Source organism: Antechinus flavipes, chromosome 4, assembly GCF_016432865.1.
Source record: "Antechinus flavipes isolate AdamAnt ecotype Samford, QLD, Australia chromosome 4, AdamAnt_v2, whole genome shotgun sequence".
Classification (NCBI taxonomy): Eukaryota; Metazoa; Chordata; class Mammalia; order Dasyuromorphia; family Dasyuridae; genus Antechinus; species Antechinus flavipes.
The window spans coordinates 407,817,401-407,830,645 of record NC_067401.1 but is presented as its reverse complement, the minus strand read 5'-3'; the positions used below and the strand labels follow the sequence as shown (position 1 = coordinate 407,830,645).

Below are 13,245 nucleotides of genomic sequence, written 5' to 3'. Positions count from 1 at the left end.
ACATGTTTTTATATCTTTTTTTTTTCTTAGCAGGAAATTTAGATCATTCTAGCTGTTAGTAATTAGGTTTAGGATAGAGTATGCTTATGTTAATGAATTTTCTTATGACTTTATTTCATATTATTCCTCCATTTTATGGGAAAATAGAGAAACTATTTTAAAAAGTAATGTGAGAGAGTATGATGGGTAGAACCTTTCCTTAGAATCATCAATATTAACGATAATAATAATAATAATAATAATAGAGACAGTGATATTTGACAGTGATATAGCTACATCGTGATATAGCTTGAAGGTTCGCAAAGGTCTGCAAAACTTATATCAATTGAGATGCATCTACAAATAGAAAAAAATGAATTGTATAAGTTAAATAATTTGCTTATGTCCACAAAGTTAGCATCTGAAACAGGATTCAAATCCAATTCTTTTCTGTTGCCAAGTCCACAACTCTTCCCACTTGCCTTTAGGGATTATATAAAAAAAATTATTTTATTACTTCCATCATCAGAGGACCTATGATTTTATTAGTATGGGAATTTTCTCCAAACACTCTTGTGCTAAAAATTATTACATCAGTTCTGCAGACAGTCAGTACTATAGTGAACTTATAGTGCTCAATGGGAAGAGAACAAACTTATCTATGTGATGTTAGATCAGCTTGGCCAGAAGGCTTTGTTTCAGTGTTGTCAGTAATTAGTGATTTGATTTATAGAAAAAAAAATCTTTTTTACCCAACTTCATTCTTTGAAAAATGCTTCCCTGACAATTTAACTACTTTTCCTTCTCACTTGTTCAGCCCCAAAAGACAGTTTTTTAGAAGAGAGAGGAGGTAGATACCAAAGCACTTTGCTATCTCCCTCTCCCTCCTCCTCCTTTTCTTCTTCCCTCCTTCCCTCCCTCTCTCCCTTTCTTCTCTCCCTCCTCTCTCCTTCTCTTTTTCCTTCCCTCTCTCTTTTCTCTCCCTCCCTTTCTTCTTCCTTCCTTCCTTCTCTCTCCTTCCCTCCTTCCCTCTCTCTCTTTCTCTCTCTCTCTCTCTCTCTCTCTCTCTCTCTCTCTCTCTCTCTCTCTCTCTCACACACACACACACACACACACACACACACACACACACACACACACACACATATACCAGGAAGGATGTCCAAGACTTCCAGGGGATGTTGCCCTCAGTCTGAGGGAATGCATCACACTGAGCACTATGACCACAGCTCAGCATTCCATCTGAAGATAAAACAGAGCAGATGGAGAAAGATTTTTCAGTGCCAAGTGTCCTGAGGGAAAGTTCCTTCCTGACCCCATAATTGGTAGTTCAATTGAAGATGTAACTTCCTAGGCTGTTTTTAGCATGCCGATAATTACTTCATACAGTCTGCCTTTTCATTTTGTTTACATAGATTTCTAAAAGTAATGAACATACTTTTTATTATGCATGTTCAAAACAATTTGGAAATGTCTCTTGCTGCTACTAAAAAGCTGTTAAAGAGGTAGTATGCATCAGTGAATAAAGTGTTGGACTTGGAATCAGGGAAACCAAGGTTCAAATCCCACTTCAAACATTTATATTAATTCTCATTTTGAGTAAGTCACTAATTTCTCTAAATCTCTTTCCTCTTTTGGAAAATGGAATAGAAAAATTCGATGAGATTTGCAAAAATATTTTGCGAAGTTTGTTTCTACATGACAATCTATATATTTAATCTATCCTTGTCTCTTATTTTTCTTTGAGCAGAGAATGAACTGCACTCTAAGTAATTTGAAAGAAAAAGTAAATAAAGCACAGTGTCCTTTGCCCCTCTTTACCTGTCTCCATGTGAAACCTGATGTTTCAGAGTTGATGTTTGCAGGTATGACCTCAGTATTTCCACATTTCCTTATTTTTTGGATTTTTTTTGCATGTGTCTTAAGTTATTGTTTTTAGAAGGGCATAATTAATATAATATGTAAAAGTAATATTTGTTGTTGTTAAGTCATCCAGTCATATTTAATTCTACATGACACCATGGATTTTGTCATATAGCTAGTAAGTGTCTAAGGCCAGATATGAACTCAGTAAAGTGAATCTTTCTGACTCTAGGCTCAGCAGTCTATCCATTATGTCATCTAGATGTCCTAAAGTTCTATACAAATGCCAATTATTTTATTATTATTATTATTATTTAATCAGCCTCCAGTATAGTGATGATTTCATTCCCCAAGCTTTGTAAAGCATTCCTGCAGAGCTCAAGCAATGGTATAAGCAATGCAGAGGTGTGCTGGCAAATATGAAGAATCAGACTCTGGGGAAAAAAAAAAAACAAAGAGAACATATACACACACTTTTAAGCTTACTCTGCATTATTAATACTTTCTTAAGTCTAACTGTAGACAGTTAATAAAACAAATCCCAATTTGTAGTCATTGTAGATTTCTAAGGTAAATGTCCACACTGAAAACTTAACAATTTATTATTTCAAGTTGTTTAAAGCTGTTCCCAGTTTACTCCTAGATACCATGGATAGAGTCTTGAACTTGGAGGCAGAAAGACTTCAATTCAAATCCTGCCTCTGACACTCATTGACTGAGTGAACCTGAGCAAATCTCAATCCTTTTGGGCTTCAGTTTTTTAACTGTAAAATTAATGAATTGGACAGTGGTTTCTAAGATGTTTTCTGGTTCAAATATAGTCATTATAGAATCCCAGGATGGAACTAAATGTCCAATGATCACTGAATATTCCAGGCTTACTTTTACTATGTGCTTTAGGCAATTTTTTGAAGACCATTTGTTTTATTTCAATTCCTGTGTGTGATAGAATTTGAGAATCCTGTTGGGGAGTGAGAAATAGAAACAATTATTCTAGACATTTAACTGATTTGAGTTTTACAAGGCCCTTTTGTAAAGGTTTATTCTCACAATCACCAGCATAGTCTTAAAACTTTGTACAGCTGAGTAGTATGGATGTTATTACCTCCATTTTGTATACTAAAGAACTGAAGTTCTAAGAGGCTTTTCTGTGGTTACCTTACCATTAAACCCAAAGGGTAGGGTTTGAATTTATACCCTAAACTCTTTCCACATAGTCTACCTATCTAGAGAACATATAATCTGTACAAATGTAGGAAAATGGCTATATATAAAAAGAAAGAAAAAGAGCTAGAGTTTTTGTGAATAATAAAAACAACATTCTCAGTGGCAATTTGTCACCTTATGTAGTCTATGAAATGAAGAAACTTCCTATTTCTTTTGAGATCAATCACAAGCAGACTTCTAGTCACTCAGATTTGCAACCTCAGTCTTAACTTTTATCTCTTCCTCATCTCACATATTCAATCAGTCTCCAGTTATTGTTGATTCTGCAGTATCTCTAACATATACTTCCTAGTAAACATTGATATGAGCAGTTCTTTAGTTCAGATTTTCAACACCACTAACAAAGGCTATTAGAATCACCTCCAAATATGCCTTTCTCACTTACTAGTTTTCTTCTTTCCAATTTATCCTCCATAAAATTGCCAAGCAATCATTTTATAGTTCAAGAATTCCAAAATTCAGAATCCCATCATTTAAAAGCTTCTACAATCTGACTCTAATCTAGTTTAAATTCTAAATCCTCATCTGGTTGTATTAAGAGCCAGAGATAATGTTAAATCAGTACTGTTGAAGTCTTGAAGTGAAGCAGCTAGGTGGCAAAGGACTAACAAGCTTAACTTGAAATTTGGAAAATCCAAGTTTAAATTTTGCCTCAGATACTTACTAGCTATATTAGTTATGTTATGGGCCAAATGATAGAAACTGTTTCAATCTCATTTTCTTCTTCTGAAATGAGCATAGTCACCATTACATCACAAAGTTGTTGTGAATAACAAATGAGATAACATGTAAAGTATTTAGCCAAGTCAAAGTCTAATGCTCAAAGCACTATACACTAGGCAAGCTAGCTATTTTTATTTAATTTATATCACCTTTTTGGAGAGTCTATATGGTATAAGAAAGAGATCTGGCTTCAAAGACTCAAAGAACTGGGTTCACTCTGACCCTGACCATCTCTGACCCTAACTGACTGCAACTGTCGAATAATCAACTAAATTTTCAATGATCTCTGAAAATCAATGAAAATATAAAGAGAAGGTTCTGATCTGCATAGGTTGAGGAAGTTCCTTTATAGGAGCTTCCTGTATCAGTGAAAACATGAGTCCAATCCTTATCACACTCTGTTCTAAATTGTCTTACTTAATTTGTATTCCATAACTGAATAAAACAGGGCTTTTTGCCATTGACTTATCTCCTAATTCTAGGCTTTAACTAAGCCATCTCTCATACTTATATTCTTCTTCATCACCTTTGTTTTTGGAAATCCCTAGCTCAGGTTCAATTCAGCTGTTATCTCTCTAGATCTTTCTTGATTTCCCCAGTTGTTACTCCTGGCCCTAATCCTGAAATAATCTCATGTTTACTTAGTATGTAATTTTCATTTACTTATATCTGTATATTCCTGTCCTATCTCCTTTCAGTAGAATTCAGGTTCTTTAAGGTCAGAGATTATTTTATTTTTTTCTTTGTATTTCTATCCTATCATGTTGTCTTTGCATACATGTAAGTGCTAAATAAGGATTGTTTGAATTTAATTTAGCTGATATTTAAAAATAGTATAACTGTCAAGAAGCTGAGATGTATATGTCTTATGATACTTGATCTTAGGTTAATCTTTTTAGAGTTCTGTAACTAGCTCTGACCCTTACATTTAAAGAAGAGAACACAAAAGGAAAAGGGAAGGGCTGGAGATAAAGGAAGATCCTGGAAGAGGTAATCCCCTCTGGGAATCCCAGTGCTGTTGCTAAAGTGATGTTTACATCATTTGACCACCCTGTGTCTCATTTTTCTTCATTGCTAGAAAGAAGTGATTGAGATAAATGTCCTCAAAGTTTCCCTCTAATTCTGAAATATGATACAAAGATATAACCATGAAATATTTACTTTAAATACAAGATTAAATTTTCTAACATCTGAGATATTCCCTAATGTTCTGATTTGGAGGTAGAATGATGGATTTTGTTAGAAAGTTTTTCATAGGTTTCTTCTGCCATATGCTATAATTCTGGGAAATAACTAACTAATGAGATTTCAGTTCTCGTCAGTAACAGATTGGGGAAATAACAAAAATATGTTCATTCATTCATTCAGCACTTTATTAAACACTTCCTCTGGCTCATGAGTACTATGAAAAGATGGAGTGAAAACTTGTTCCTTGCTCTCATGGAACTTATACATAAACTATAAAGATTAATAATTTTATGTGAAAAAACCTCTATAAACAACATTAATGATTTCATCTCTTGGGAATTATTTCACTATGTTAAAAGCACACTAGAAGCCTACTACTATTTTTTCCCCATTCTAATTCTTTAAATACAACATCTGAAGAACTTGTCTTGGCTTGTGGTGTCTGAATAGAATACATCCACTTTCTTGCTCATTAAATTACTGAAGTACAAGCAATCCTATCATGTTGATTCTTGTTGGCCACCTCCACTGTATCCAATCACATTCCTCTGGAGTGCTGGGGCAGGTATCTAGCCTGCTAAACTGACAACCCTTTTATACCCAGAGCTTAGGCTGTTCATTCTATTCTTAGAATAACTGACCTTGGTGACTGGCACTAGTTACACCCTGCACTGAAATAATCATTACTAATGAAAGATACTTAAATAGACGTTTCAGGAATGCTTTCACTGATTTTTTTTTTTTAAATGTACCTGTTACTTTTAAGAAAGATAATTTTACTGATGAAATAAAAGTCCTCTAGTGCCATCTTTTGGAAAGAATCAGGGTGAGATTAAATGGTGGGATTTAGTTCATTCATTGCATAATTCTTTTAAAATCATTTATTGAGTGCCCTATATATGAATAGCACTGGACTTCATCCCTATGAGTGTGAAAAATAAATATAAACTATGGTCCCTTCTCTCTAGGATCTCATAGTTTTGTTGGTGAAATACAATATTCAAAACAAAACAAAACAAAAAATAAACCTAAAGCACTCAAATGCCAAAGTGATATAAATATTAGTTGCATTTTTTGGTTGTTAAACCACTTCATTTGTGTCCAATTCTTCATATCCTCATTTAGACATTCTTGGCAAAAATTTGGAAGCGGTTTGCCATTTTCTTCTCTAGCTCATTTTAGAGATGAGAAAATTGAGACAAATAGGGTAAAGTGACTTGCCCAGGGTCACACAGTTAGCAAATGTCTGAGGCCAAATTTGAACTCAAGGTTTTTGACTCCAGGTTTGGAGCCCTATTTACTGAGTCACCTGGCTGCCCCTATTAGTTGAATAGATAGAATTTTTTGAAACTTCTTAGGAGAGGAATGGCTTGATGAAATTTTTATTTTTTAGATTCCCATACAATTTCTTTTCTCCATGTTTAAACTTTCTATTTAAGAATGTTTGAAAATGATCAAGCCACAAGGCAATTCATAACTCACATAGTTCTGTCCTTGTGTGAAGTGGAGAAAATTCATCATTCCTTTAAGGAGCTCCAAAATTTTAAAGATGCACAATACAAAACATTGTCAACCTTTTTAGATAGTCATTTTGTGTCTTATGTTTCTAACAAATACCCTTCACCATTTTAAAGAGATAACTTGTGTTAGGGCCCCCAGTTAATTGTTCTAGCTACTTACCCATTAGAAGGACTAGGTATGTCCTAAGTATTCATATAAGTGGCAAATTGATACCTATTTGAGAAACAATTTCCACATTCATCCATTCATTCATGCAAAAATATTTAAGTGTCCTCTGTGTGCAAAATAATCTTCCAAGGTCTGAGATAGGTACAAAGCTAAAATGAGACATGACCCTTGTCCTTTTGGACTTAAGGCCTCATATAGGTACTCATTACAGTTACAACTCTGTGTTCAATTGGTGTTGGTCACTTATGGGAGTCATAAATGAATTGTGATCTATTTTGGTGGAGGAAGTATCAAAATGGAGGTCCATTGGAGTATTGGATTGTTATTATTATTGATACTTATTACTTAATCCATATTCTGATGGTTTTTATTCATTGACTCCTGATCAAGTCATATCAGCAATCATTTATTAAGTCCCCTTTATGCCAATGTATAGAGCACTGGGCCTGAAGTCAGGAGGACCTGAGTTTAAATCTGGCCTCAAACCACACTGACTATATGACTTGGGTAAATTCCTTAATCTCTGATGGCCTTAATCCACTGGAAAAAGAAATGATACACCATTCTATTATCTCTTTTTTGTTTCTATATTCTTTGTTATCAGCTTCCAAGATTTTAGTTGTGTCCATTTAGAAGACTCCCAGATGTACACTATCCATGAGGCTTTCTTGGAAAAGATACTGTTGATATATCCATAATCTTTCCTGAGTTTTAGTCCCTCATCATAATTACCAAGACTAATTGAAACTATCAAACATTAAAAAAAAATTGGGTGCCCCATAGGTATCTTAAAATTGACATGTACAAAACATAATTTATCTTCCCTACCATATTTTCAAAATTCCTTATTACTATTGAGGATATCTCCATCGTTCCAGTGACCCAGGAGTATAACTTTGCTATCATCCTGGACTTTTCAGACTTTAGAGATGAGTAAACAGAGGCCCAAAAGATTAAGATACTCTATATTACAGAGGTAGTGTCAAGTCCAGGATGTAAACCTAGACTTCTAACTCCAAATCTAGGATGACTTATACTGTTTCTCATTGTCTTTACTTGGGCTTTTGGATTATGAAGGGAGTATTGGGAAAAAAACCAACTATAAAATTAGAGATATGATCTGTGTATGTCTTTGTTTGGAAATTAACTATTAACATTTTTTTGTACTTTCAGATTGGGTGGAATTTAGTCCATATGAGATCGGGATGGCTAAGTATGGTACTTTTATGGCTCCTGACTTGTTTGGAAGCAAATTTTTTATGGGCACAGTTGTAAAAAAATACGAAGAAAATCCCCTACACTTCTTAATGGGTATGTGATCAGACCTGTTAATTCCAGGATCATTTGGTTCTTTAAGATTTGGCTTTTTCTCAGTTACCAATGTTTTTCTCTCTTTCTTTTAGGTGTCTGGGGTAGTGCATTTTCTATATTGTTCAACAGAGTCCTAGGAGTTTCTGCTTCTCACAATAAAGGATCAACCATGGAAGAAGAATTAGGTAATTTGAAAAGAAAGAAAATACATACATACATACATACATACATATGTATTTAGGATTTCTTAATAGTTTGGCTTCATGATCAATCTGAAAAAGAGTCATTATAATAGCCTTCCTTAGGATCCCTGGTAAATTTTTTTATAGCCCCCTTTATGAAGATAGTATTAATTTTTATTGACAGATCTTTTGAATTATCCTTTTATTTATATAAACTTATTAAATTCTTAATACTTTCTATAGGGATCAAATTACCATTTGTAGCTGTAGGGGATATGCTTTTCATAATATTAACGTTATTTTATAATTATGTAAACTTTGAAGATAAAAATCTAAAACTGAAGGATTTTTCTAAATGATTTTTAGCACTTATACCATAAAGACCAGCAACCTTGAACTGGTTTACTTATGAAGGCTTGGAATGGAATTGAGATAGGAAAAGTCAAATACCAATGGAGAGAAGAGATTGATTTTTTTTTGTTCCCCTGCACATTCAGTGAGGGCAGAACTAATGAAAAAGTTGTTTTTCATGTCTTTACATCATGTTTGTCTATTTCTGATCCTATTTGAGATTTCCTTAGTAAAGATACTAGACTGGTTTTCTCTCTTAAGCTCATTTTACAGATGGGGAAACTCAGGCAAATAGTATTGAGTGGCTCAGAGTCACACAGTTAAAAAGTATTTAAAGCCAACTTTGAACTTGGGAAGATGAGACTTCTTGACTTTAGATCTGGCACTGTCCTTAAGCTTCTTAAGAAGTTTCATCTTCCCGAGTTCAAATCTTGACCTTAGATATTTACTGTGTAACCCTGAGCAAGTCACTTATCCTTGTTGGCTTCAGTTTTTTCATCTGAAAATGATCTGAAGAGGGAACCAGTATATCATTCCAGGATCTTTGTGAAGAAAACTCTGAATGGGTTCATAAAGAGTGGAACAAAACTGAAAAGTTACTGAACAACTTGTACTATGCCTTCTTTTATATGGATGATTGAGATGATTAGCACCCAAACCAGATACATTTATTATTCTTCAGATGGTAGTTAAAAATAGAGCAATATCTCAAATAAAATGGGAAGGCATAAGGAGCAATGATAAATTGAACATAACCAAGTTGTTAAAATAGAAATCATAGTTTTATAAAATTATGCTACTTTTTTTTCAATAACTATTTTAAAGAAGGAAAGAGAATACTATCATTACCATTTTACTTGAAAAGAAATATTTCTCTTCAAACAATCTCTGTTGAGTGATCCTGATGAATTTTGAATTTATTTTTCACTGGATCAGGAAAGGAATGGGGATGAAATAATATATTTAAAAGTAGTTGGGTAACAACACATAATCCAGAAAGCAGAACTTTTATAATAAAATAAGTAGAAGGATACTGTTATTATGGGCAATAACACATAACCCAGAAAGCAGGACTTTTATAATAAAATAGATAGAAGAATATTGTTATTATTAGATATTCATTCTGGCTTGTGGTTAGAGATTTATCAGCTCTATGTAATTTCTGAAAATCTGTGGGTCAGACTTGCAGGAAATCATTCAGGTTTAGGGCGAGGTGGTCTGAAATGGTAAATCAGAGGAGATGAGGGGGTTGCCCAAAATTAAAACAAAGAGGTCACTGGAAGTTGATTTTTGAGCTAGAATTTAGTTTTTATTCATTATCATTTCAAAAAAGTTCTAAATATTTTTACTTTTTTTTCTTCTCCCCAACTGTTTCTTAAGATAACAATCCCTATACAAACTATTTTTGTACTAATGCTTGGGTAACTGTCAGTTACTGTTTCTTTAACAGAAGACAGACATGAAACAAATTGTTATATTTGAAAGAGTGCTGGAATTAAAGCATGGCTTGATTTTTTAATACTCATATAATCTTGGGAAACATACCATATTTTTGGATCCCACCTGTAAAATGGGAACAATAGACTAAAAGACCTTAAAGTTACATTACAACTCTAAATCCAACTCTGAATACAAACTACCAAAAGTTTGAACTTTCAACAAATCCTGGATAAACATAGAAGCTTTAGATACAATGTTGAGAGACATTGAAAATAGTTTCTTTTAGCAAGGATGATATTCAAGGAAGAGTGTGAAAAGTGACAAATTATATCATCATAATAAAATATAGTATACCAGAAAAATAATATATCAAGAGGAAGAAGCAGTGATTAGAGAAGTGGACTCAAAACTAGGAAGACCCATGTTAAAGTCTTGCTTAAGACAAATATTGTTTATATTTTCGTGGGCAAATCACATTATTAAAGCTCTCAGCAACTCTCCAAAACTATATGCAGAAGAAGGTGGGAACCTGTATGGGTAAATATAGTAACCTTATTTTGGTGTTTCTTTGTGTAAAAATCATAAATGAAGTTTCTGTTATAACTATTGAGAAGCTAAGAATGAGAAAGCAAGAAAAATATTCTTAAACATAAAAAGAAAATAATATAATCAATCATATTTTCTTTTTGATCATTATAATTGGATATTAGTAATCAATCACATTATCTGTCCATTTTCCATTTTTAGCTGTAGGGATTTTTGTTTATGAAGACTAGTTTGAAACTAAAAATAGAAGATTTAAATCTGTTGTACTTGTCTGTAATTGCAAGACCACACTTAAAACCATCTAAATCTTTTGGTTTTAGGTCATTAAGTAACTACTTAAGAATCCTGGCAACTTCTCTGTGGGTATATTCATTGAAACAGTGACTGTTTATGACTATGTGCTTTGTGCCTACTCAGAAATTATAAATATAAACAAAGATGCTTGTGGGAAATACAAACATTTCTTATTAGAATATACCTGGGTTTGAGTGCTAAAAATTCTATCCATGCTATTACATTTAAAAATACACAAACATACATCCATACAGAAACACAAATCAGCATATCATTGCATTGATTTGGGAGGATGAGAAATGGGTTGGTCCAGACCTGAGATTTCAGTAGGTTATCCCTTATTTGCCTCTGTACATAGAGTCATATATGTCAAAGAAAGTTTTAAAATTCACTTTGTAAGTATAAAGCTGATTCTCTATACTGTATGCTATATTGCTTTATTGACTAAAAGTAATAATTACAATCAAGATTAGAGAAATCTGGAAGTTTTCCACAATAATGAAGATAAGAATATCTGAACATTTCATTATTGAGGGACTTTCCATTTGGAGAAAGATTCCAGGACACATTATTTTTTCCTTTCCTTTTTTGTAACTCATTAAATTTTTATTGACTGTTTTTGGATGGAGTTGAAAGCTCATGCCTAGTGTAGTTATATTTCATTATGGTACAAGTTATTTCAGAAAATAAAAACATGTCCTACACCAGTATTCTGTCACCTTTTAAAGAAAAACTATTTGTAGGACCTTTTGGATTTCTCCTTTACTTCTCACATATTAATCTTTTTTTTTTCTGAGACAATTAAAATTAACTGACTTGTCCAGTGTCATACAGCTACAAAGTGTTAAGTGTCTGAGGCCCTATTTGAACTCAGGTCTTCCTGACTTCAGGGCTGGTGCTCTATCCACTGCATCTCCTAGCTGCCCCTCACATATTAATCTTAAATTATTTTGTCTTCTTTTAATTTAACAAAGCAAGGTAAATTAGAGAAAAAATGAAAATGAATTATCATTTTGGGGGGAATAACATAACTTCTTGGAAAAAGGACATGACTACTATTTTCAAAAAAAATATATAATAATAAAGAATAATATAATATAATAAAATATATAATATAACATAATAATATAAGAATATATATAAAGAATATAATGTTTAAACAGATTAAGTTGTCGCTTTTTTCCCCTTAATGCTAGACAAAGAATTTAAAATGTATTAAATTGGTCAAATTAATATTGGGGTCCTATAGCATCAAATAACTGTTTTGTTTGTTTTCCACAGAAAATATCACAGCAAAACATATTGTGAGTAATGATAGTTCAGACAGTGATGATGAATCGCAGGAGCCCAAAGGTAAGAAATCTTCTTCTTTAAAGTTCTAACAATAAAAGGGCTGATTTATTCTTCTGTTTATCCTGTAATTGTAATTTTCCCCCATTTGGGCTTCCATTGGTTATAAATTAACAGAATACTGAGACAATGGAAGTGGGTCCTTCCATGTCAGGAAAGTAGACAAAAATGACAAATGTTTCAATTGTATTAAAGTATTCATCAAAGAAATACTACACAGTTCTGTTTCATTAATCTTTACCTAATTGATTCAACTCATCTTTAGCGTCACTAAAAGCATTTGTGATTATATAAAAGTCAAAGGAATATTGAGCCCAAAGGGAGACTAACGATTGAAGATCATTTAAAATCTAATTGCTAACACCTAAAAGATTCCCTTCTTTTTGTTGGGAATTTACAATTTTTTAAAAGAGTTGGGCTGGTTCTCCAATTGATAAATAGTCAAAGGTTATGAACAGACTATTTCTAGTCATATGAAAAGATGCTCCAAATCTTTAATGATCAGAGAAATGCAAATTAAGACAACTCTGAGATACCACTACACACCTCTCAGATTGGCTAAGATGACAGGAAAGATAATGTTGAATGTTGGAGGGAATGTGGGAAAATTGGGACACTGATACATTGGAGGTGAAACTGTGAATGGATCCAACCATTCTAGTGAGCAATTTGGAACACTGCTCAAAAATTATCAAACTGTGCATACTCTTTGATACAGCAATGTTACTACTGGGCTTATAGAACAAATAGATATTAAAGAAAGGAAAGGTACCTGTATGTGCAAAAATGTTTGTGGCAGCCCTTTTCATAGTGGCTAGAAACTGGAAATTGAATAGATGCCCATCAATTGGAGAATGGCTGAATAAATTGTCATATATGAAAGCTATGCAATATTATTGTTCTATAAGAAATGATCAATAGGATGATTTCAGAAAGGCTTGGAGAGACTTACATTAACTGATGCTGAGTGAAATGAGTAGGACCAGGAGATCCTTATATACAGCACAACAAGATTATATGATGATTAATTCTGATGGATGTGGCTCTCTTCAACAATGAGATGATTCAAACCATTTCCAATTGTAGTTAATGAAGAAAATCA

The 13,245-nt window shown here is 33.1% G+C and overlaps 1 protein-coding gene across 2 annotated transcripts in view; it reads left to right on the top strand.

Annotated features, from left to right (window-relative positions):
• PLA2G4A (phospholipase A2 group IVA) overlaps positions 1-13,245 on the top strand; it is a 143,230-nt gene that overhangs the window by 93,940 nt on the left and 36,045 nt on the right. For both annotated transcript variants that reach the window (XM_051998764.1, XM_051998763.1), the window contains exons 9-12: positions 1,730-1,844; positions 7,843-7,980; positions 8,073-8,165; positions 12,075-12,146. In XM_051998764.1, the coding sequence (XP_051854724.1) occupies positions 1,730-1,844; positions 7,843-7,980; positions 8,073-8,165; positions 12,075-12,146 (418 nt within the window). The remainder of the gene's footprint in view (positions 1-1,729; positions 1,845-7,842; positions 7,981-8,072; positions 8,166-12,074; positions 12,147-13,245) is intronic.